General features: G+C 43.3%; 1 protein-coding gene across 1 annotated transcript in view; it reads right to left on the reverse strand.

Moving 5' to 3' along the window:
• Positions 1–20,133, reverse strand: part of kcnq5b (potassium voltage-gated channel, KQT-like subfamily, member 5b) — a 287,955-nt gene extending 267,822 nt beyond the window's left edge. The window contains exon 1 of the mRNA XM_060898962.1: positions 19,552–20,133. Within this exon, the coding sequence (XP_060754945.1) occupies positions 19,552–19,829 (278 nt within the window). The 5' untranslated portion in view covers positions 19,830–20,133. The remainder of the gene's footprint in view (positions 1–19,551) is intronic.
• Positions 20,134–27,249: the final 7,116 nt, after the last annotated feature.

Genomic DNA, 27,249 nt, shown 5'->3' on the forward strand with positions numbered 1-27,249 from the left:
GTTGTGCCCGGAAAGCCGAGAGCACTGATCCGAGTTCATAAGCGACTTCAGACACTGAGAGAACAACTAAGAACTACTGAAAGATCTCCTGCGAGTAAACAGAAATCCGAGATTGGAAGCTAACGTGATAAAGCCAGTTTGGCAGTACGGCTTTTTATAGAACTGTATTTTATTTTTGCACACATTAAAATCGTTACATGTGTTTATTTAGCACGTTAATAATTTCGTCTAATCACTTAATCTTAAGGTATTAATAGGATTTTAGTGGTGAAATAAGAGAGAGTTAAACTCCTAACCATTTACACCAGACGGTGCAATCACGTCCCTGGAGTCACTCTATTAAAAGCCTGCTTGTAATATCACACACACACACTTGTGCTTACAAACTTGCTGTTTTCATAGAGCCAGCACAATGTGTTATTCACACTCACACACACACACTCACACACACACACACACACACACACACAGCTGTTGTGCGTAGTTCCCCGGTTTTGGCTCCTGTCCTCGGCTCAAAGGACCTCAACGTTAACACCCCCCCCCTCCTTACGTGCTGTAATTGGATTGTGCATGTGTGGTTTGTTTTTATTGTTTCATAAAATGTCTGTGTTGATTTATCGTCTCGTGCGCGTTAAGGGAGTGTGCACCAATTACTCCCTGAGCACTCCACAGAGGTGACAGGAAAGTTGGCAGAACAAACACTGCTTCTAGATCCAAACCACGGCGCTGCCGCTGGCTGCTGCTTCACTCTGTCTGTCCGTCTCTCTCTCTCACACAAACACACAGCTGCAACAGTTACCCTTCCAGACCGTCATTCAAAGCTCACACACACACCAGCTTTCGAACAGACTACAGGCTATATGACTATACTTCCTGAATTCAGGGTGAACAGAGGTGAGAAGTAAACTGATGAGACAAGGGAAAAAAAAAAAAAGATTGATTCTTCAATTCTCTCAAAAGAATTCCATATTCATGCGTAATATGCGTTTATGCATATGCATTATCATATGCATAAATGATTACAATATTACTGAATTTCAGTATCTACGATGAACAGCACTATAGACTGGGGCTATAAAAAAAAAACCTTGAAACAATTACATTTTATTTTTTAACACTAGAATATGAATGCATTTAAATATTAAAAACAGCCAATAATTTTATACTGCAAGATACAGAGTGAACATTAGAAACAGTTATTGAGTAGAGCTCAAAAAAAACCACACACACACACACACACACACACACACGGGTTTCACAACCTATTGCTTTCAGCTATTTATTTTTAACTACATGTTGTCTGTTGCTGATACAGTACTTTACTCAGTTTTATTCACTATAGAGTTTCAGCAGCGCAGCAAAACCTAAATCTGAAAATTATAGATCTAACCTGATATCGCTTCAGAAAACAGATTTCTAAGAAGAACGATTCAAAGGACAACATGGGACTGGATAACTATGAATGTGGATTTCTACCTACAAATGCGTAATACATCAGGGGAAGTCATGGCCTAATGGTTAGAGAAGCAGCTTTGGGACCAAAAGGTTGCTGGTTCGATTCCCTGCACCAGCAGGACTGGCTGAAATGCCCTTGAGCAAGGCACATAACCAACCCCCCCCCCCCCCCCCCCCCCCCCAGCTGCTCTGGGAAGAGTGGTGGTGTACCTTGTGTCTGATTAGCCAAAGAAAAAAAGATGATGTGATGATCAGTTTGAGTGGTGCTGGTGGTGCCAAAACTAATACAAACATAAATGTTACTAAAATGGCGACACGGTAGTGTAGTGGTTAGCACCGTCGCCTCACAGCAACCGGTGACGTTCCGTTCGAGCCCCGTGGCCGGCGAGGGCCTTTCTGTGTGGAGTTTGCATGTTCTCCCCGTGTCCGCGTGGGTTTCCTCCGGGTGCTCCGGTTTCCCCCACAGTCCAAAGACATCCAGGTTAGGTTAACTGGTGGCTCTAAATTGACCGTAGGTGTGAACGTGAGTGTGAATGGTTGTGTGTCAGCCCTGCGATGACCTGGCGACTTGTCCAGTGTACCCCGCCTCTCACCCGTAGTCAGCTGGGATAGGCTCCAGCTTGCCTTGTAGAACAGGATAAGCAGCTACAGATAATGGATGGATGGATGTTACTAAAAGTCAGTACTATTCTGACTAATTAAAATACACTGATTTTCAGGCTGTGTCATATTAGGGCCTACAGCATCTGAGACATTCAGTTATGGAGGAAACCAGTGAGTCAGAGGAAGTGAGGCATTCCTGGGCAAAAATAAAGTCCTCCATACTGTCACAGCTGTATAAAATAATTCTAGACACTTAAGAGTAGCTAGTTACTTCATAAACACACACACACGATTCTAAGATTCCTGTTCTTGGCTGCAGGAATGGAACCCAATGTGGTTTGCTGTTGCATGCTGAGATGCTTTTCTGCTCACCACGGTTGTAAAGAGTTGCTATGAGTTACTATATCCTTCCTGGCAAAAAAGCTCAAACCAATCTGGTCATTTTCCTCTGACCTCTCTTATCAACAAGGCATTTGTTTCCACCCACAGAACCGTCACTCAGTCAACTCAATGTTTTTTGTTTTTCGCACCATTCTGTGTAGAGACTGCTGTGTGTGAAAACCCCAGGAGATCAGCAGTTTCTGAAATACTCGAACCAGTCCATCCGGCTCAAACCAACACCCATGCCACGGTGAAATGAAAGTCACTTCTTTGAGCTCACAATTTTTCCCATTGTGAACATTAAAGCATATACGCAGAGCCATGGCCTCACTTTCGTTTATAAATGCCTTGAGACCTCAAGAATGGCACAGGAATAGTTTAAAGTGTTAACAATAAATCTAATATAGTAATTTTTATGATTAAAGTGATTTATATAGGTAGCGGTCTGAGTGAATGACCTTGACGTCCGTCACGTCACAGTAGGAAGGCTATCGGTCTCATCGCCATCTCCGCTATACTAAAACACAGCAACACGACAGCAACACGACAGAAGGTGGATTAACGTTGCATTCACGGCCCAAGAATGTTCAAACTGCAAAGATTTGGACGCGTTTTGCGAGAAGTTCACGGGCACATTGGGCGTCTACGAAGTGGTCTCTCCTCTGCTCTGCACATTTTACTGAAGACTCGTACAAGACCTCTGATCTGTTGAGGAGCGTTGGCTATAAGCCCGTATTGAAAGAGGATGCAGTACCAACAATTAAAGAAAACTACAAGAAAAGGAAAGTGTTTATTTTATTTATTTTTTAAAAGGAAAGTAAGATCAGTTGCACCAGTTCTCCCGGAGTGTGAGCTGAGGGTTGTTGGTAAAACCCGGGACGGAACGGGACGGGATATATCGCTCGGGCAGTGACCTCCCTGCGGCTGTTGCTAAAACCGGTGACGTTCCGTTCCATCCCGGGTTTTGGTAATTGCCTGAGCTGAGCAGTAATGGCGGAGTACTCGGTATGGAGAAAATGGAGAATGAGTGGACCAGCCATCTGATTTATTCGCTGGATATTGCTGCCATCTTGCCCTTACGTGGAAGAAGTGAACGAATGGAGAACTGAACGAACAACTGAAAGTCAGATTGTTTCAAAACAATCAGCCACAAGATCGGTCTTCAAGAAGCGAGAACGCAGACGGGTAAGCTCCGACTCTTATTTGGATACAAAACAACAAAAACACGTTGTTTACTTGCGTTTAGATTAATACATGTAACTTGTATTGTGTGTTTAAGTTACGGGTATAAGATTATTTAATTTGCTTCAGAATGTGATTGTCTCAGTTCATCTGATTATTTAATGAGCCTTTTACGTTTTATCAGTGAAAATGCATGCACATGTATGTTGCATAAGTTATAACACCCTATCCTGTTTTAATGAGACTCAACCCACAATCAATGAAGTCAAATCAGTCTTAGTTGAGCAAGTCGGTAACGCTGTTTCTTACTTTCACCATAAATTTTTATTTATATGACTTTGGTCTATAGTTGTCAAAGGCCTCAGCCTTAAAACCGGTTACCGTTGTGACATCACGCACTCAGGGCTGGCTGGCTCAGCGGGGCAGCACGAATGCCAACTTTGCGGTCGATTTTAACTCTCAAAAATATATTTTTTTAAATTCCCATTTCTGCAGCATACAAGCATACTATCCACTCAGAAACGTATTTAAAAATAAAGGTTCTGCGTATCTCCTTTAAGCTCGCTGAAGCTCTTGATTTGTGTCTGCATGATTTTATGTATCGTGCTGCTGTCGAGGGATCGGCTGATTAGAGAACCGCATAAAACAGCAGGTGGATGTAGGGGTGTTCCTAATAAAGTGGCCCGTGAGTATATACCTCCTGTCTCTCTATCCCACTATCACTCTGTTTTAAGTATTCTTACTTAATCCCCCCCACTGCTTTATTCACCTCCATTAGTTTACTTGAAATACATTTGTTACTAGGGCGGCACGGTGGTGTAGTGGTTAGCGCTGTCGCCTCACAGCAAGAAGGTCCGGGTTCGAGCCCCGTGGCCGGCGAGGGCCTTTCTGTGCGGAGTTTGCATGTTGTCCGCGTGGGTTTCCTCCGGGTGTTCCGGTTTCCCCCACAGTCCAAAGACATGCAGGTTAGGTTAACTGGTGACTCTAAATTACCCGTAGGTGTGAATGTGAGTGTGAATGGTTGTCTGTGTCTATGTGTCAGCCCTGTGATGACCTGGTGACTTGTCCAGGGTGTACCCCGCCTTTCGCCCGTAGTCAGCTGGGATAGGCTCCAGCTTGCCTGCGACCCTGCAGAACAGGATAAAGTGGCTAGAGGAGATGAGATGAGACGAGACATTTGTAACTACTGGTTTCGTCTTTTCTGTTTTTCCCCTTCTGACTTTCTCCCTCCTATCTATAACATCACTCTGATTCATGATCAGTCATGCAGGAGTTAACTGAATTCTTCCATTGTTTTACACACACACACACAGTCCTGCTGGTCAGTAATTTTGAGAAAACTTTCCATAAATTTGAAGACAAATAAGACCAACAACATAAGTTTTGCTTGGCTCACACCGATATCAGCCTGAGGGACTAAAGTTGGGCCTGTTCTTCCTCACCAGGCCTCTCGTCTGTATGTGTTCTTTCTCACTGGTTATTAAGGACAGAAGAGGGCACCGAAGGTTCAAGCTGAACCTGAGAACCACTCAAGGAATAAGAGCTGGTATTCATAAAGCATTTCCATTGCAGGAGAGCTTCAGCATCTCACAGAACAATTTTGCTCTTTAGTCTGATGACTAACATGATGTATAATCAGGGAAAAGTCTGATCCTGGGTTAGAAAAACTGCCATCCTTTCGGAAAACTGCTCCATTCTCACATAACCCGAGTTTAGACATGACGTGAACTTTCACTGTCGTCTACGTGCCTGGACATAAATTTTACCAGAGACAGAACGGGGACAGAGAGGGACAGTAGTTCCCTCTCAGATCAGCTACAGATTATCTACTGTGTAATTCTGGGGGATATGAAAGATGAAAATTGCAATAATTTAGCAAAATACAGTAGCTCAATAACAATTATATGACAATAATAATTAAGAATTTATAGTACCTGACATGAAATTTTTGAGACGTGATGAATTAGTCCTGGTGAGAGTTTACACTTTAAAGGAGAACTGAAGGCAAATTTTTTTAGGATCAAAATTCTATTTCTCTCATTTTATTAACCTTCATCCTACCAAGTGGGGTCCATCTGGACCCCGCACCTATATGTTTGTTTGCCATTTTAAAAATATGTGACATACTGCCTCACCGTTTTATGAATTTGTCGGAATTTATGTCTTAATTAAAACACTAAAGCACCGGAAGATCAGCTTTTTGCATTGTGAAGGTATAATTAATTTGTTACTGGGGTCCAACCGGACCCCAGAGTAAAGTTTATCTGTCTTTCATTTTATAATTGAATAGCACACTGAAAGTTAACTTCTTTTATTTCTTTTATGTTCCATAATGAAACTACCAAGGCATTCCTTCTTGGGGTCCGTGTGGACCCCACTGCTGCAATAAGCACAGGCTGCAAAACAAAAGCCCGAAATTATTTTACAATTACTTTTTTGTTTTAAATTCTGTAAGAAAAGACCTAAGTTGTAATCCAGAATGTTTTACAGCTGCATGAGCTGCAAAAATCATGTATATAATGCCAATTTTTTTTGTGGCGCTATAATTTGCTACATGTATGCTAGCTATTGCAATATTATTGCAATGTTATTGCATTTATAATACATCATTGATATTCAGCCATAGTGGATTTTGTTCTTCAATAAAGTTATGTCTGTTTGCTGCATTGAATTGGTTCTTACTGCATTGATTTCAAGGTATTCCCTCCTGGGGTCCATACGGACCCCGCCTGGTAGTTTGTGTATGTAAAATTGGCTGGTAGGATGAAGGTTAAGTGTGTTCTTTATGCCTTGGGCCCTTTAGTGTATTGCTGTTATTAATACAAGATGTTCTGAACAAAACTTATCTGGTGATTTTGTCTTTATAAGCTTTAATTTTAAAGAAAAGTACTGGGGTCCAAACGGACCCCACATGGTAAGATTAAGGTGTAAAATAGCATGGTAGGATGAGGGTTAAATATAGGAATGCATTTTTGATCGCCATTTTGTCACTGCTATAGCAAGTTATGAGTGTTTGAAATATGCTATCAGTCCATATGTCAAAGCAATAGCCGTAAACGAGATTCGTCGAGACTTGTGCGAGACATTGTAGGACGGAAGTAAAACGTACAGCACAAATCAAAGTGACCAACATCTCCCAACGTTGTCAAAAGATGCGCGCGCCCTCTTTCGAAAGCTGGAAGTTTTGTTTGTTTTGATAGTGATCAGGAAAGTTTGAAAAAAGTAGACAGTAATCATCATTTAAACTCGTTTTTGCACAATACTTCGTTTGAAAACAGTTTTCAAAATGGCGGCACTGACACCTGGCTGACACTTCACGTTTCGAAGTCTCGCACAAGTCTCGTGAAGATCGCACGGATAAGTGACGCCTGCCGTGGACCAAACGAACTAAATTCACCACGGGTAACAACTGAATAGGCCGAGAAGTATAATATAATTTAAATTAGTTGCCAATACGAGTCACGATATAAAGTTACTAAAACCGAAAACGTAATTGAATAACACGTTAATTAAGAAATACAGCAAGTTTAAAAATGACTTCAGTTCTCCTTTAAATTAAATATATACAGTATTGTACTTACTGCATGTGTACATACATACTAATACATAAAGCATCCAGATGAATTATTAAGTCAGTAAATCCAGAAGTTTTCAGTTTACTTTTAAGAACAAATCAAGAACAGACTTTACTTAAGTAAAGGTGCGAAAGTCCTGCCTCCTCTCTATCGTTTTATTTAACTAGAGTGTTTAATTAACATTAAACTGTAATTGAAAACAGGATGAATACGCGTTTCATTACGTATTCTGAAGTATTAGTATAAATATGGAGGTGATTATAGGAAATCAAGCGCAGATTGGTCGAGAGATTCGGATTATTTCTCGATAATCACCTCGAGTGACTCGGCAAAATGGTCGCTTTGTCACTGTCAGTGAGGAAAAATTAAAAATGATGAAAGAAAACGCTGTTCCTAAAAGCACTAAAGATGCTACAAAATTTGGTCTAAAACTATTCAAAGGGAAGGTGGAATTGTGATTTATTTTATCGATTTCAAAACAAAGTATTTTACGTGAGTCGGCGTAGATAAGTCAAGTTTATTTGTATAGCGTTTTTAACAATAAACATTGTCGCAAAGCAGCTTTACAGAATTTGAACAACCCAAAATATTAGCCAATTTCATCCTCAATGAGCATGCCCATGGCGACGGCGGCAACGGAACCCCCCCAGACAACACGAGGAAGAAACCTCGAGAGGAACCAGACCCAAAAGGGGACCCATCCTCACCTGGGCAACAACAGACAACACGACCACATCATCAACAGTCCTAACACAAAGCCAGCCTCGTTGATGCCACAAACCCCCCCACCGATAGAAACCCGAGCGCAAAACCGCCCATGACAATCGCAGTCCCAAAGTCAGCGAGTCAATATAAGATATTGACTTATAAGATAAGTGAGACGAGTCTGCGCCGCAACGTCATTACATTTGCATACCGCTTTTGAAGATTGAAATAAATTATTTTTTAATACTTTTTTTTTTAAATAATCCCTGGTGTATTTATACTAAAACAATTATCTGCCTCAGGCTCAGTGAATATCGTGAATAATAACCTCGATTTCATCTGTTATTAGAGTGATTCCACGCTTATGGGTACTGAAATGGGGACATGAACTTATTCACCTAAAACCATTTTTTTTTTTACCATCAGGTCACAAAACATGTAATCTTTAATGAATGATATGTTAAAAGATAACTTTAATTTTCTGAGATGTAATAAAAACATATTTATATGCCAAAGTCAAGCCTATGAGTTCCAAAATGATGTCTGTTACATTACTTCTGTTACGATTGTCCATCTCGCGTCTGTTACAAATTAATTACAATCTAGCTCTATACCATGTTAATCTTATTGAAAGAATGTGTATGTTTATTCTACTACACATGTTTATTAATTATATTTGCTAAAACATCACCTTCCTATGTTTCAAAAAGTAATTGTACATTGTTAAAATTGAGAATATATATGTCCACAGCACTTCTGTTACGTTCTGACTTTGGCATATAAATATGTTTTCATTACATCTCAGAAAATTAAAGTTATCTTTTAACATATCATTCATTAAAGATTACATGTTTTGTGACCTGATGGTAAAAAAAAGAAATGGTTTTAGGTGAATTTTTAAAAATAAGTTCATGTCCCCATTTCAGTACCCATAAGCGTGGAATCACTCATTACTTATCGATATTCAAGTCATCTTTGGCGAATAATTGTTAAATAATACTTAAATCTCCTTAAGCGTCCTTTGACGGTCTAATCACTAACAATGAATCAGCAAAGCCATGATCAACACTTGACTTAAAACTACCTTGTCAGAAATCAGACATTTTGTTCACGGCTTTAACAACTGACTCATGATACTGGGAGGCGAAGGAGGGTGAAATTAAATACTCAGCTGTATGAGTACAACAAAAAACCCAAACCACAATGTTTAAAAACAAAGGTTTTGTACTTCAAGCTTACTGCTTTTCTCCACCAAAGCCGAAATTAGCAATAGCAACAGCCACAGAACCGTCATCATGCTAGCTTGCTTGTTTTATCAGATGTGTAAAGACGGGTAGTGATGATAGTGATGATTACCAGGACCTTATATTCTGAGACACGCTGCGCACACACACACACGCACCTGAAACGGAATCAAAAGCCATATGACCACTGGGTATGAGTGAGAAGCTATTTATGCTAGTATAAGAAATCTTTGTACATGTTGTACAAAAGAGTGTAATGTCGTAATTATTCATGTTTATTACCACAAGAAAGGAGAGCGAATTAATCTCATCTCATCATCTCTAGCCGCGTTATCCTGTTCTACAGGGTCGCAGGCAAGCTGGAGCCTATCCCAGCTGACTACAGGCGAAAGAGGGGGTACACCCTGGACAAGTCGCCAGGTCATCACAGGGCTGACACATAGACACAGACAACCATTCACACCTACGGTCAATTTAGAGCCACCAGTTAACCTAACCTGCATGTCTTTGGACTGTGGGGGAAACCGGAGCACCCGGAGGAAACCCACGTGGACACGGGGAGAACATGCAAACTCCGCACAGAAAGGCCCTTGCTGGCCACGGGGCTCGAACCCAGACCTTCTTGCTGTGAGGCGGCAGCGCTAACCACTACACCACCGTGCCAGAGCGAATTCAAATTTTAAAAAAGTATTCACATTCTCTCTCTGATATACCATCAAAAAAACCCAATAAATCTTTCACTTTTCAGCCAAGCAATCTGTAGCTCCATGCTAATCCTTAGAAATAAACCCACTTTGCGCTCTCACACTGTCAAATCCTAATTTTAAGGATTACACACTGGGGGGGAAAGAAAAGGTTTCAGTCTTCAACTTTTATTCTACACAGAACAAAAACCCACTTTAGAAATGTACAGTCCGCTCCTCAACATCCTGAAGGAGAACAGAGATCATTAGCATGAATAGCGTAGCTGATTAGCATTGCCTGGTATTAACAAATGTTTCCCAGGGAGTTTGGTTCTCCAAGGCTTCGTAAAGTAATAATATTCAATTTATTAAATCAAAAACATAATGAATAATGTATATAAATGTACTGTATAGTGTCCACGTATGGATAATGGTTTCGGAAATAGCACTGGCTCTTGTTTTCTAGTCAGAGGATGTTAAGCTTAGCTTCGAGGAGCTAAGAAAGACAGCTGACCCAAGCTCACCATTTCATGTAAGCTACCAAGAACCAAAGTTAGCGGGGAAATTTTGATCAAGGACAAAACAAAAAGTCACCGAGTCACAGTATTGAGCTGCAGTTTCTTACTTCCTGCTTTGAGCTTGTATGTGCATGGTGGTGAATCAAAGCAAACAGATCGAGACTAATTCTCTTTTCTGCAACATCAACAGAATATCGACAGAACTTACAAAAAAAAAAAAAGATACGAGACCAAAAGTGCTTGCGTATCACCCAGTTACTAAAATTACTCAAACCATTTCTCAAAGGGTACACTCATGATTTTGGTAAGTCATAGTGGACACCCCCGAGAGTAAGAAAAGGACAGCCCCGAAGGCATTACTGAAACCAAAAAACCCACAGCTAATTTCAGCGAAACCGTCTCATATCTACAAAGGATCTGTTTTTGAGAGAAGGATGACTGGCTCCTGATAAACGGCGTGCATGAGAGCCATGCTGCTGTGAGCTAACCACATTCATCTGTGTATCACGCTTCATGATCTCTAGAGTTACTCTCGAGGAGACAACTTCCTCTTGTTTGCACTGTGAGGTAAAGATAAGGGCCTCAGTGTGTCTCTTCTGCCTCCTGTCGTAATGGTGCTTTGATGACCGAAATAATCCAACCCTTTATTCATCCCTAGAAACTCTTCACTTCCTGTCTCTTTGTAGCTCCTTCTTCAGCCTCCGGTTACCAACAGAATAATTAATTAAAGGATGTCCTCGAGGAACAAAGTGCTAACCCTGATCCTCCGTTAGCTCCTGTGAAGCTCCGATCTAAAAACCTACCTATCGCGACTGGCCTTGAGGAAACATGATGTAGTCACCCCAGTTATCATTTTTGCAAAGAAGGAACAAAGGAAAACTTCAGACATTGAGTTGTGATGAAAAACTGATGCTTACATCAATATACAATATCACCATAATACACTGAAACGAATCAAAAACAACAATGTGTGGTCTTGTTCAACCTGCGATTAAGGAGGAAACTGGTGGATTGGTGGAGAAACTTGCTACATGGTGGAAAGTGGTCTTATTAACTTGGTTGGCACTTTCATTTAAAATGCGCTACAATCCAAACAGAGCTGAGGCCCTTCCTGAAGGAATCACGAAGTGGAAACTCGGAGCTACACAATTTTCCATTTATACCAAGACCGAGGGATGTGTGGCATCCAACTTTTGCTTCTTTAGCCTTGTAGCTCCAGTACAAAAGTAAAGAAGTAAATACTGGATGCTATTACATTCAGGGTAACAAAAATAGTCCAAATTTGGTTTCTCACCAAACTATTCCTTTTGCTCACAAGTAAGATCTGCATGAGCCAAGCTGTCCAAGTGTGTATGAGTAAATGTATAAGCAATTACATCAGTGAAAAGAAGATCAGAGTATCAGTATCAGTCTCCACAAAATTCTTCTTGATGTCTGATTTAACTTTCACCACTGACTCACAACTCTACATGACTGGCTTAGCTTGGTTCCTCATGTGAGCATGAGCTTTGACTCTATACGATCAGCAAACCATGACAGTTTGGTGTTTTTGCCAATATAGGTCTGAAACAGCATCAAGAAACAGTTAGCACATGCAAAAAGCCTCAAATGAAGGCACAGGGCATTCCACAATATGCCTTATATGCACCTTCATCTGCCGAGTTCCAGTATTTAAGAACACAGGTACAGAGAAAGGTTAAAATACCCAGAAGTCTTCTTAAATCAAACCAAATTTTAATGCAACATATGTTGGTGGCTCACCAACAGAAACGAATTTACTCATCAAAGACATAGTCGTCAAGCTAATTTAAAAAAAAAGAGAGAGAGAGAGAGAGAGAGAGAGAGAGAGAGAGAGAGAGAGAGAGAGAGAAATAAGTAATCAAGTCTTAGTTACTTTGGTATAGGTAATGTGTAATTTGATAGTTTAGAACTAGCTAGTTAGCCTTGGCAAAAACATTCTTCTCAGCAACACAAGGTCAGTCTTGGGGTGACTATCCATCCATCCATTATCCATAACCACTTGTCCTGTGCAGGGTCATGGACAAGCTGGAGCCTATCCCAGCTGACTATGGGCGAGAGGCGGGGTACACCCTGGACAAGTCACCAGGTCATTGCAGGGCTAATAAATAGAGACAAACAACCATTCACACTCACACCTACGGTCAATTTAGAGCCAGCAATTAGCTTAACCTGCATGTCTTTGGACTGTGGGGGAAACCGGAGCACCCAGAGGAAACCCACACAGACACAGGGAGAACATACAAACTCCACACAGAAAGACCCCCGTAAGCCACTGGGCTCGAACCCAGAACCTTCTTGCTGTGAAGTGACAGTGCTAACCACTACACCACCACGCTGCCCCTTGGGGGTGACTAAAGTGTGCAAAAACTAAACCAACTATTTATAGACACCAAGATTGTACTTGTTTGATCTGAACTGTGAAGGTTCATGAATATAACCACTACCCATAAAATGGTACCAAGAAACTGGACCATGTCAGATTGTTGGTTTACACTAGACACCTTTCTAGTACCAAATGAACTGGCAGTGGTGTATCTGAGTAGGATATCAAAAGTCAAAGTCCTTCCCATGCCAGGTCTTCTCAGGTAGTCTCCCAACCCAGTACTAACTTGGCCCTTAAGGCGCATTGGGTGGTGCCGATCTGCGTTTCTATAGCCCTTGGCCTCTTGCCTATACAGCAAGGGTTACAGTGGGGGGATAGTCCTCTGGTAACTGCGAGAGTTTGGCTCCCTACTCATATCTGTATGATGGCAGTAGGTACCATTTTTATGATGGTCATTGGTATGACCTGACTGCAAGTAGAACTTGCAATCTCCTGATCAAGAGGCAGGCACGCTAACCACTAGGCCAGCTCACAGTCAGTAGGATAGCAGTGGTTCTGAAATTAAAGTTCTGGTCTCCAGATTGAAAGGTTAACAATTAATATCCTGGATCTGGCAAGCTGCTATTGTTAGGACCCTGAACAAGGCCCTCAACTTTCAACTGTTCAGTGCTGAGTTTCCCAAAAGCATCGTAGCACAAAGATCATCGTTAAATGGTCAAGCGAGCAGCACAATGAACACTCCCTCTCCTAGTTAAGATACTCCTAGCGTTAAGAGGCTTTTCGGAAACCCATCATGAATCAATTTTATGGGCGTTTGCCAAATTATTAAATGTAAATATAAAAAATCTATACCATTTGGCTGCAAGAAATATATGGTATGATACAAAAACCATCATGGGAGTATTATAGCTATGAGGGCCTTGCGCGAATTTCATATCCGAGTTGCAATTAGATGGCAATTAGATGAGGGAAAGTGCATATCTTGAGGCATTTCAACAGTTTAATTGCATCCACTTAATTTCCACTTTCTCTTTTCATGAATGGTAATTACAAACTTTGTTCACCCCTTATGATCCCCTGTAGTCCTGCTTCTGCTTACACCCTCCACATTTCTTCTTCCTCCCTTACTCTGGGCATTCATCCTAAGGGGAAAAACTTCTCAAAGACTTCACTGTATACAGCACAGTGCCTTGAAATTGGGAAAAACAGGAGGGGAAGGCAGGTCTGAGAGCACACACACACACTGCTCAGTCAACAAAAATGAAATAAGTCCACTGTAAGTCCCTGCACAGCCTTACACTACGCAAGACTGAGCTTTGAGGCAAAGCGTATACCTGCATCCTTCTTCTTTATGCCTCTATCAAAGGAAAGAAACACCATCCAAGAAAATCGGCAAGCCTTGATAAATATTCACCTGAAGAAAGAATCCAATCACACCAAATGCAGATGTTCAACATAAAAGAAGCCAATTGGACCCATTTTCTTTGAAGTATACCTGGCTTTCAGAAACTGAAGGTACTTCAACAAAGGAAGCACTCAGCTTTTGTTTCAAAGACAATGAACTAACTTCAGCATGCCTCCAACAAAACATCTCAACAAAGCATTCAGGTTTTTGAGTTTGGAACCATATGCTTATTTTAGATATGAATTTTAAAGGGAAAAAATTTTGTACAAAAGTACAGGCAGGTGACTTTGAAATACCGTACCAACTTTGCCAGCTTTCACTTTAGTCTGTTTTCTGTCAACCTCTGTTCACTCAGGAAATTCAATTTCATTTTCGCAGCAATGACTGAATGACAGCAAGAAAAGCTTATTAAATAACCAGTGTGAGTTATACCTTATGGATTAATGAAAACAAAAACGTGAAGTGAATAGAAATGGAAATTCACACTTTTACACTATAATGTAATGACACTCGTTATTACATTATTTCCTACATTTCTCGAGTCACTGCAAAGGTTTTGAAAGGCCTCAGTACTCCAGACCAAGCAGAAATGATTTCCACTGTGATGAAAAAGCCTGTTGGACATCCAGAAACCAGATTACACATTCCTAAAGATAAAGGCTGTCCAGCTCTGCTTGTGATCATGTCCTAGTTCCAACACTCCTGGCTCTTATATTCAGATGCTACTGAAGGCCTTGTTTGGGTGGATGAGGTGTTGCAGATACTTCAGGACTTAAGAAGAAGAAGAAGCAGCAGCCTTTATTTGTCACATGTACACTCAAGCTGTAGGAAAGCCATGGGGAAGCCATGGCCTAAAGGTTAGAGAAGCAGCTTTGGGCCCAAAAGGTTGCTGGTTTGATTCCCTGGACCAGCAGGAATGGCTGAAGTACCCTTGAGCAAGACATCTGACCCCCAAGGACTCCATATGCTCTACTGCTAAATGCCTGTAAGGTAATACAAAATCAAGCACAGCAAAATTCTTCCTCTACATTTAACCCATCTGAAGCAGTGTGTACCCAGAGCAGTGGGCAGCTATGGAAAGAGCAGTTGGGGGTTAGATGCCTTGCTCAAGGGCACTTCAGCCATGATACAGAGGAAGGGGAAAGTGCTGTTCATTCACTCAACTCCCTCACACCTTTCTTGCCAGGAATCAAACTGGCAACCCTTTGGGCCCAAGGCTGCTTCTCTAACCTAAACCACGAAAGCCCGAAGGCCAGTGGCCTCCCAGGACTGGCACGAAGATTCACCATCAGCTATCTTAGAGGTTCTCAGCACTTAGAATGTGGGTTCTTCCCAGTGAGCACCACCAGACCAAATGTGTCCATGGACACTCCATTATTGAGCTCGTTTGGCTAATAAAAAAAAGAGACACTTATTGGTCGGGAGACAATATGGATTCCGTATTAAACGTCATCAAAGAATTCTGCTCTGACCAAAATGGACTTGTCCCCTTTACATCTAGCAAAGACATCTTTCTTTACTTTGTAGAAGAAATGCACGTCTTTCCCAGACTAACCGGAAACATCTATTGCTATTCCATTATTAGACCAGCATGGCAAGACTTCGCTTTCTGCATAAAAAACGATTAGTGTTTATTTTATTAGCCAGTCCTGGTACAATGTACTCTTGCCCCTTTGAATTCTTGTATACAACGAACCACTGTAAACATATTTAAACCTGGTCAAACTCTAGATGTCCCATTAATGTCTGGCAAAACATCTATCAGTCTCACTATGACAGATCTCAGCTCTAGCTTTAGACACAGACCCACTGTGTTTGCATTTTGTTTCCCTGTTCACTAACACACATGACCCAGATCATCACCTAACTATAAATCCCATCCATCCATTATCCATAACCACTTATCCTGTGGCAAGCTGGAGCCTATCCCAGCTGACTATGGGTGAGAGGCGGGGTACACCTTGGACAAGTCACCAGATCATCACAGGGCTGAGACATAGAGACAAACAACCATTCACACTCACATTCACACCTACGGTCGATTTAGAGTCACCAGTTAACCTAACCTGCATGTCTTTGGACTGTGGGGGAAACCGCAGGAAACCTATGCAGATATGGGGAGAACATGCAACAACTCCACACAGAAAGGCCCCCATCGGTCACTGGGCTTAAACCCAGAACCTTCTTGCTGTGAGGTGACAGTGCTAACCACTACACCACTATGTGAGTTGAGTCAGTGTCGGGAGCAGTATGAGCCTTCCTCTTAATTCCCTTTACAGCATAAAATGGAAAACTTTAAAGGGGAACTGAAGTCATTTTTAAACTTGCTTTATTTCTTAATTAACGTGTTATTCAGTTACGTTTTCGGTTTTAGTAGCCTTATATCGTGACTCGTATTGGCAACAAATTGCAATTAAATATTATACTTATCGGCCTATTCGGTTTTTAGCCATGTTGAATTTAGTTCGTTTGGTCCACGGCAGGCGTCGCTTATCCGCGCGATCTTCACGAGACTTGTGCGAGACTTCGAAACGTGAAGTGTCAGCCAGGTGTCAGTGCCGCCATTTTGAAAACTGTTTTCCAAACGAAATATTGCACAGAAACGAGTTTAAATGACGATTACTGCCTACTTTTTTCAAACTTTCCTGATTGCTATCAAAACAAACAAAACTTCCAGCTTGATTACATCAGCATTCGAAAGAGGACGCGCGCGTCTTTTGACGACGTTGGCAGACATTGATCATTTTCCCTGTGTCCGAAATCGCTCCCTACTCACTACATTGGACACTATATAGTGAGGACGCCATTTTGTAGTGCTGTCTGAAACCTTAATGAGGATTATTTACACCCTATATAGTGCACTCAAAGTATCCCACAATGCATCACGAAAAGTAGTGTACAACGATGGTCACTAACCAAAGCAATATATCCTATCACGCATTGCGGTCGCGCTGAAAGAAATCAAATTAAAAGTCTCAAATTTGATTTAATAAAAGGCAGCGACAAAGAAGAAAGTATTCAGCCTTGATTTTAAAAAAAAGAACTGAAAGATGCAGGTACTTTGTATTGATCAATGTGGGAAATACGCTCAGTATAATATGTATTTATCACAAAAACACATGCATGCATTTATTATTTTGAAAACCCACCAGCCGGCTGATCCGGCACGTTTTAATTGCGCAACAGTAATGACGACGTAAATCCCAGCGTGACGGACGAGTGTCCGAAAGCGTTTTTTAATTTTACCAATGAGCTCACTATAGTCCTCTATATAGTAATTCCCTATATACGGAGTAGGAAGTAGTGAACGAATGAGCGATTTCGGACACAGGGTTGGTCATTTTGATTTCCGCTCTATGTTTTACTTCTGTCCTACGATGTCTCGTACAGGTCTCAATGAATCTTGTTTACAGCCATTGCTTTGACATATGGACTGATGTATTACATGTAGTTACGCTACAATGACCTGCATAGCGCTTGTATTGTTTCTGCCTACCGTTAGCGGCCTGCAGTGGCTACTCATGCGTCGCATTTTGGTCTTTGCTTTCTACATTATTGACTCCCGTGCGGATTTCCCCAGTACACAAACACTGATGACATAGTCAGTATTCTCAGTAACCTCATGGTTCTTGAATTTCTGCGATATGACAACAGGAAGTGGAAAAAAATTGCTTATGAAGTAGACCCTCATCTTCTGACTTCTGCTACCATCAATAGTGAGTAGGTTGTGTTTTCTAAACGTATAGAAGTGATAGCTTAAGTATTGTTCTTGATTACTGCCAAGTTTCATCGTAATCAAAAGACTAGCACATAGTTTTCTAACGTTAGCAAAACCAATGTGTCCAAGTGCTGCCGGCGGACGGACAAAAATTAGGATAAAAATTAAGCAAGTTATGGTCATTCACAGGTGGAAGTTGTTGATATCGGTCACAGTTCTTCTATCGTTTTAGTGTGTAATTAAGGGCCGAAAATCCCCTCAATTTTTCGAAATGAAAAAATTCATAACTTTCTTAATATTTGTCATAGATAGTTGGTTCATGCATCATTTTAAAGGTAGTGCTTTCTAGTGTAGTAGAAATATTCTTAATCTAATAACTTTGATTTTTATCGTCACATGTCTGTTACATGGCATATTTCAAACACTCATAACTTGCTACAGCAGTGGCAAAATAGCTGTCCGATATTTAATAAAATGAGAAATAGAATGGCGGGACGGTGGTGTAGTGGTTAGCGCTGTCGCCTCACAGCAAGAAGGTCCAGGTTCGAGCCCCGTGGCCGACGAGGGTTTTTCTGTGTAGAGTTTGCATGTTCTACCTGTGTCTGCGTGGGTTTCCTCCGGGTGCTCCGGTTTCCCCCACAGTCCAAAGACATGCAGGTTAGGTTAACTGGTGGCTCTAAATTGACCGTAGGTGTGAATGTGAGTGTGAATGGTTGTCGGTGTCTGTGTGTCAGCCCTGTGATGCCTGGCGACTTGTCCAGGGTGTACCCCGTCTCTCACCTATAGTCAGCTGGGATAGGCTCCGGCTCACCTGCGACCCTGTAGAACAGGATAAAGCGGCTAGAGATAATGAGATGAGATGAGAATGAGAAATAGAATGGCGGGACGGTGGCGTAGTGGTTAGCACTGTCGCCTCACAGCAAGAAGGTCCGGGTTCGAGCCCCGTGGCCGACGAGGGTCTTTCTGTGTAGAGTTTGCATGTTCTACCTGTGTCTGCGTGGGTTTCCTCTGGTTTCCCCCACAGTCCAAAGACATGCAGGTTAGGTTAACTGGTGACTCTAAATTGACCGTAGGTGTGAATGTGAGTGTGAACGGTTGTCTGTGTCTACGTGTCAGCCCTGTGATGACCTGGCGACTTGTCCAGGGTGTACCCCGCCTTTCGCCCGTAGTCAGCTGGGATAGGCTCCGGCTCACCTGCGACCCTGTAGAACAGGATAAAGCGGCTAGAGAGAATGAGATGAGATGAGAATGAGAAATAGAATGGCGGGACGGTGGTGTAGTGGTTAGCACTGTCGCCTCTTCTTGCGAACCCGCAAGAAGGTCCGGGTTCGAGCTCACGGGTGCTCCGGTTTCCCCTACAGTCCAAAGACATGCAGGTTAGTTAGATTAACTGGTGACTCTAAATTGACCGTAGGTGTGAATGTGAGTGTGAATGGTTGTGTGTTAGCCCTGTGAACAGGATAAAGCGGCTAGAGATAATGAGATGAGATGAGATGAGATGAGATGAGAACTTAAAACTGGATATGACTGAGGATGCTGAGGAGCATGCCCTGCTGTGATGAAGGAGAGGCAGAAAGTGAAGACAAACTTAGTGGAGGAAAGAAGCATCTTTATGTCAGGTGCCTGAAGGATCACTAGCTTCACCTTCCCACTTTATCAAGCATCAAGGGACGGTTTAATACAAAAGAGAAACAATGTAACAGGTTGAAAAAGAAAAAACAATCTTTTTGGGACTCACACAAGCGCGTGATAGATGAACGCCCAGGCACGCGGGCGCTCGAGGACATTGTACAGGCAGTTTTGCACGCGGCGGTAGCGCGCGTTCCTGCGGCCGCTTTGCGCGCCGTACACCAGCGGTTTACCGAGAAGGCTGAGGCGGGCGCCGCGCTCTCCCCGCCGTCCGTCCGCACCCTGGCGCCGCGCGACCCCGCCGCCCCGTTCCACATCCTCCGCGCCGCGTGTTTCAAGGCGCACGCCACCGGAAGCGCCATCGTCTGCGCCGCGGTCGCGCGGCATGTCGTCACCGGAGCGGGCTGAGAGTGCTCGCCGCTCCGAGCGCGCGGCTCACATGCGTGCGCTCCGCTCCGCACCGCTCCGCTCCGCACCGCTCACACTTCCACGGTGAAACAGGTTTCCCAGCAGGCGCACCACGCAAACATGCCTCACTATTAAACACTCTGAGTTCCGACGAACTCACTATAATATAAAGCGCGTTTTCCGCCCGGTTCCGCTTTTGCGCCTCACGTGCACTGCGCGGCGAAAACCGATCCAAAAAGTCTTTCGTAACCGATTCAAACTCGCCTCGCGCATCAGAATGCTTGCTTGAGTGAGAGCGCGCGCACAGGAAACGGATCTTACGGTGTGTGAACGCTCGGCTTTCAGCAGTGACGCGACTCAACAGCGCGCGCGCACGCACACGCAATCGCACTAGCGCGCGCGCTGTGTTCAGGCTTGATGACACCTTCTTCTTCAAACCGGCAGCTCGCGCTCTTTACAACTCAGGAATAAAATGCGGTTTCTTTCTTTCATCATCTACACTACCGTTCAAAAGTTTGGGGTCACTTTGAAATGTCCTTATTTTTGAAAGAAAAGCACTGTTCTTTTCAATGAAGATCACTTTAAACTAATCAGAAATCCACTCTATACATTGCTAATGTGCTAAATGACTATTCTAGCTGCAAATGTGTGGTTTTTGGTGCAATATCTCCATAGGTGTATAGAGGCCCATTTCCAGCAACTCTCACTCCAGTGTTCTAATGGTACAATGTGTTTGCTCATTGCCTCAGAAGGCTAATGGATGATTAGAAAACCCTTGTACAATCATGTTAGCACAGCTGAAAACAGTTGAGCTCTTTACGCTACGTTCACACTGCAAGGCTTAATGCTCAATTCCGATTTTTTTGTGAAATCCGATTTTTTTGTGAGGTCGTTCACATTAACAAATATATGCGACTTGTATGTGATCCTCAGTATGAATGAAAAGCGACCTAAAAGTGTTCCGCATGCGCATTGCAGGATACAACGACGTCACACGCAGTGAGCATGGCCAGTGTTTACGGAAGTAAAACCGCCCGGTTGCAGTATGACCCATCCAATCTAGCTTGAATAGCTGCATCCCCCCAAATGGAAATCAGCTCCCTAACCTCTGCGTCCTTCCATTGAGAAGATTCAGAACCTTCACAGCCTGAAGCGTCCCTCGCATTGATGTCATGCGCAGGGGCGCAGATACATTTTTTGAACTGGGGGGGGGACAAAAAACTGGGGGGGACAAAGCTGCCAGCAAACCAACCCCAACCCCGATATACCTGTCAAACTTGTTGTGGGTTACCATAGCAACCAAGCTCGAGCTCGCAACCTGTGCAGTCTGCGCAGCTCAACCAACCGAATATCAGTCTTTGTTTTGTTTTATGTGAGTTGTTGCAACTATGTATACACTGCTGTGCACCTCAATAAACCGAATGGTAATTAGTCTTTTGATTTTTCCGTGAGGTTTGCCTTATGCAAAGAAAGACAGCATAGACGTTTTTTCCTTCCTATAAGTGGGGGGGACCAAACGAGGTGAATTTAAATCTGGGTGGGACGAGTCCCCCCTCTATCTGCGCCCGTGATTATGCGCCATGTTGTTGTAACTTTTTTTGAGAGACCCGCCGCCTACTTCAGCGCAGAATAGTGACGTTTGTGGCTTGTTGATGACGTGTAAGTCGGATGAATGCGACCTGGCGGTTCAGACTGAAGTCGCATATGAAAAGAGCAGATAGGAATCGGAATTAGGACCACATATCCAAATGGCCTGGGTCGGATTTGAAAAAATCGGATCTGTGTCGTTCATATTGTCAATAAAAGATCGGATACAGGTCACATATGGGCGAAAAGATTGGATTTGAGTCACTTCAGCCTGCAGTGTGAACGTATTAGAGAAGCTATAAAACTGACCTTCCTTTGAGCAGATTGAGTTTCTGGAGCATCACATTTGTGGGGTTGATTAAATGCTCAAAATGGCCAGAAAAAATGTCTTGACTATATTTTCTATTCATTTTACAACTTATGGTGGTAAATAAAAGTGTGACTTTTCATGGAAAACACAAAATTGTCTGGGTGACCCCAAACTTTTGAACAGTAGTGTATCTGGGTTGTTTTACAAAAATCACATTTAACACTTATTATCTTCAGCATCAAAAGGCTTGACTAAATAAACTTGATTGTTTATTGTAGCCCTGTGATAGCTCTATTTACCATGCAATAAAAAAAATTGGTGATAACGTTATTTTTGGTGAATGTATGGCAATATATGTCATATTTAGCAAAATTACTCGTGTCATTTAGAAAAAGTGCTTTTTTGACCACAGGTAGCTCCAAAAGGGATGCACTTAAATCATTCTTTATACCATAAAACAAATATTTGGTTCCATATCATTGGAAACATAGTTAAGTTTCAATGTTGAATGCCAGTAAGTTTTCAGACTATTTTGATCAAATTAGTATGTAATTGTGTAAAAAAAATGTCCTCTCCGAGACAGCTAATTTTTCAATATAAAATAACATATCTAAAATGATTATTTTCATCCTAAAATGTGGTCAAGATATTGGGACATACCGTAAATATTAGAGACAACTAACACAAAGCTTACAGGCTTATATTTAAAAGCACTATGGAAGCAGTGGATTCTCTCCAAGAATCACTTCATTTGTTTCTCCCAGCCCTGCTTAAAGCTACACTTAATCTTGTCATAATACAAACTATTACACATGCCTATCTGTTCTTTAACTTGTCCTTCACTTAAAAACTGGTACAAGAACCAGTTTGAATCAATTTGAATTTTGGACCCCTGTGACACAAACTTTGTACCCTGATTGTAAAACAACCCATCCATCCATCCATCCATCCATCTATCTATCTATCTATCTATCTATCTATCTATCTATCTATCTATCTATCTATCTATCTATCTATCTACAGTAGTGCTTGAAGGTTTGTGAACCCTTTAGAATTTTCTATACTACTGCATAAATATGACCAAAAAACATCATCAGATTTTCACACAAGTCCTAAAAGTAGATAAAGAGAACCCAGTTAAACAAATAAGACAAAAAAATATATTATACTCGGTCATTTATTTATTGAGGAAAATGATCCAATGTTACATATCTGTGAGTGGTAAAAGTATGTGAACCTCTAGGATTAGCAGTTAATTTGAAGGTGAAATTAGAGTCAGATGTTTTCAATGAATGGGATGACAATCAGGTGTGACTGGGCACCCTGTTTTATTTAAAGAACAGGGATCTATCAAAGTCTGATCTTCACAACACATGTTTGTGGAAGTGTATCATGGCACGAACAAAGGAGATTTCTGAGGACCTCAGAAAAAGCGTTGTTGATGCTCAGCAGGCTGGAAAAGAGTTTGGACTCCACCAGTCAGACAGATTGTGTACAAATGGAGGAAATTCAACACCATCGTTACCCTCCCCAGGAGTGGTCGACCAACAAAGATCACTCCAAGAGCAAGGCGTGTAATAGTCAGCGAGGTCACAAACGACCTCAGGGTAACTTCTAAGCAACTGAAGGCCTCTCTCACATTGGCTTATGTTAATGTTCATGAGTCCACCATCAGGAGAACACTGAACAACAATGGTGTGCATGGCAGGGTTGCAAGGAGAAAGCCACAGCTCTCCAAAAAGAACATTGCTGCTCGTCTGCAGTTTGCTAAAGATCACATGGACAAGCCAGAAGGCTACTGGAAAAATGTTTTGTGGACGGATGAGACCAAAATAGAACTTTTTGGTTTAAATGAGAAGCGTTATGTTTGGAGAAAGGAAAACACTGCATTCCAGCATAAGAACCTTATCCCATCTGTGAAACATGGTGGTGGTAGTATCATGGTTTGGGCCTGTTTTGCTGCATCTGGGCCAGGACGGCTTGCCATCATTGATGGAGCAATGAATTCTGAATTATACCAGTGAATTCTAAAGGAAAAATGTCAGGACATCTGTCCATGAACTGAATCTCAAGAGAAGGTGGGTCATGCAGCAAGACAACGACCCTAAGCACACAAGTCGTTCTACCAAAGAATGGTTAAAGAAGAATAAAGTTAATGTTTTGGAATGGCCAAGTCAAAGTCCTGACCTTAATCCGATCGAAATGTTGTGGAAGGACCTCAAGCAAGCAGTTCATGTGAGGAAACCCACCAACATCCCAGAGTTGAAGCTGTTCTGTACAGAGGAATGGACTCAAACCATCCATCCATCCATTATCTGTTGCCGCTTATCCTGTCCCACAGGGTCGCAGGCAAGCTGGAGCCTATCCCAGCTGACTATGGGCAAGAGGCGGGGTACACCCTGGACAAGTCGCCAGGTCATTGCAGGGCTGACACATAGACACAAACAACCATTCACACTCACATTCACACCTACGGTCAATTTAGAGCCACCAGTTAGCCTAACCTGCATGTCTTTGGACTGTGGGGGAAACCGGAGCAATCAGAGGAAGCCCACGCAGACACAGGGAGAACATGCACACTCCACACAGAAAGGCCCTCGTTGGCCGCTGGGCTCGAACCCAGGACCTTCTTGCTGTGAGGTGACAGTGCTAATCACTACACCACTGTGCCGCTCCCGAACTCAAACCCGACCTTCCAAATCCACTAAACTGCGTGTCAAAACACAAATTTACGTGTTGTACTGGATTCATACAGAATGACAGTGAAAAACATCAGTGCATTTGTTTTTAGTTTCCTAAACCCTGAAATGAATCTATCTGTCTAAGTCTACTAGAATTCAATCAGCCTTGGTGGCATTCATGAACATTCATTCATTCTCATTGTGTTAGGACTGGGACTGTTTTGGCCTCTTGAGGCCACTGTTATTTCCTTTTCTTGTCATGTTTGTTTTGGCCTCTAGAGGCCGCCACTGTTCCTGTGTTTTGTGTTTGTGTTGATTACCTGTTTGTCTTCATTATCGTCACCTGTGTTAAATTTATTTTGTGTATAAATACTCCTCTGTTTGTTCCCTAGTCACAGAGTCTTTATGCTATGCTGTCTAGTGCTAGTTTCCTCTGTCCCATGTACCTTGCCTGTGCCCTTGTGTTTTTGATATTTTTTGCTTTCTTGAAACTTTATACTTTTGGATTTTCTGAGCGTTTTGCATTTTTGCCTTTTCCTTTTTTTTGGACTTTGAATTGTTGGATTTTTTATTTTTCCCTTTGTCTTCTCAGCGTTGGATTATACTTTTTGTTTTTTTGCCCTGGATTGTATATAGTGTATATAGTGTAAATAAACTGGTTTTTTTTTGATACTCTACTTTCGCCTCACGCCTCTGCACTTGAGTCATTCCCCTGGTGGCCTAGTGGGGGTTTGCTGGATCACTACACCAGCGACCCGGGTTCAATTCCCAGCAAAACCCTAACAGAAAGACTCCGTCATGACCGACTCAGCAAAGGCTGCTTCAACTGTCTACCCGGCCAACCTTCAGGGAATTATGGCAGCTTTGACACGCTTCGGAGCGACCATGGACGAACGCTCGCAAGCCAATGGGAGGCTCTTGCTTGCCACGAGGTACTGCTTCAGCAAATTGGGAAAACCCTGGCACAGCTGACTCCTCTGCCCGCATCTCCTCATCCTGATCCGGCTCCTGCTCCAGTGCCTCCCGCCACGCTGTCTCCTTCACCTCGCGAACCCAGCCTTCCTGCACCACAGAGGTATGACGGCAAGCATGGTGAGTGCCGGGAGTTCCTTACCCAGTGCCAACTCACCTTTGAGCTCCAGCCTACCACCTACACTACGGATCGCCGCAAGATTGCCTTTGTGATAACCTTGTTAGCTGGTAAGGCACGAGCTTGGGCAACAGCTATCTGGCAGAGACGGGGACCCGAGTGCTCTGATTTCGAACTGTTTACAGAAGAGATGCTTCGATCAGGCGGACATCAGTACAGACGCAGCCAGAAAGCTCATGTCCATCCGGCAAGGAGGAAGCGTCGCAGACTACGCCATATCGTTCCGGACGCTCACAGCAGTCAGCGGATGGAACGAGGCTACCCTGGTTTCAGCCTTTCACCATGGTTTGTCTGACCCCATCAAAGACAGCCTGGCCTCTATCGGATGCCCAAGTGACCTCGAAACTCTGATCTCACATGCTATTCGTCTTGACAACAGGATTAGAGAACGCCGCCAAGTCCTGAGCCTCCCCAGCCTCACTGCCTCAACATGGAGCCCGTCTACCCCCTCCAGTGACTGTCCAGAGCCCATGCAAGTGGGTCGTACTCGTCTCTCCGCATCTGAGAGGGAGCGCAGAAGGAGGGACAAGTGCTGCATCTACTGTGGCAAGCCTGGTCATTTCCGAGCATCATGTCCCGAGCTCTCGGGAAAAGGACCGCCCCGTCCAGCCGAGGGAGGGTTGTGACGGGGCCTACCCTCTCTCCCGAACTCCCTGGCCAAGGAGTCTACATCCCGGTCTCCATCTCCTGGGGTGAGTCCATCCACTCTTGTCAAGCCTTGTTAGACTCCGGGGCGGCTGGAAACTTTATGGATGTTCACTTCGCCCAAAGTATCAATGTCCCGACTCCCGACTGCTCCTCTTGAAATCCCGCTGTCTGTGTCTGCCCTCGATGGCCAAGCTTTAGGTGACGGAAGAGTCACCCAAGTTACTTCTCCAGTCTTTCTCCAGTCTCAAGCTCACAAAGAAGAAATATCCCTGCACCTTATTCACTCACCAGAGTTCCCGGTGATTCTAGGCCTTCCTTGGCTTACCCGCCACAACCCTCGTATAGACTGGGTAACAAGCCAGGTTGTGGAATGGGGTCCTGCATGCCATGCCTCTTGTCTGCTCTCTAGCTCTCTTGTGTCTCCTGCCGAGCCTCCTGATCTCACCGAGTTATCTCAAGTTCCCACAGAGTACTGGGACCTCAAAGAAGTCTTTAGCAAAAGCAGGGCCGCCATTCTTCCTCCGCACCGTGCCTACGACTGTGCCATCGACTTGCTCCCTGGGACTACCCCTCCTCGGGGCAGACTGTTCTCCCTCTCTCAGCCAGAACGCAAGGCCATGGAGGAATACCTCAAGGACACCCTGGTCTCTGGGTTCATTCGACCCTCCACCTCACCTGCTGGTGCTGGCTTCTTCTTTGTCGGCAAGAAGGATGGGGGGCTCCGACCATGTATTGACTACAGGGGCCTGAACAAGATCACTGTGCGCAACCGCTATCCCCTTCCGCTGATGTCCACAGCATTCGACCTGCTCCAAGGCGCCACCGTCTTCACCAAGTTGGACCTACGGAACGCATACCACCTCATCCGTATCCGACAGGGAGATGAGTGGAAGACTGCCTTTAACACCCCGTCAGGGCACTACGAGTACCAGGTGATGCCCTTCGGACTCACCAACGCACCAGCTGTTTTTCAGGCCCTAATCAACGATGTCTTGAGGGACATGATTAACCAGTACGTTTTTG

This window comes from Neoarius graeffei, chromosome 18 (assembly GCF_027579695.1).
Source record: "Neoarius graeffei isolate fNeoGra1 chromosome 18, fNeoGra1.pri, whole genome shotgun sequence".
Taxonomy (NCBI): domain Eukaryota; kingdom Metazoa; phylum Chordata; class Actinopteri; order Siluriformes; family Ariidae; genus Neoarius; species Neoarius graeffei.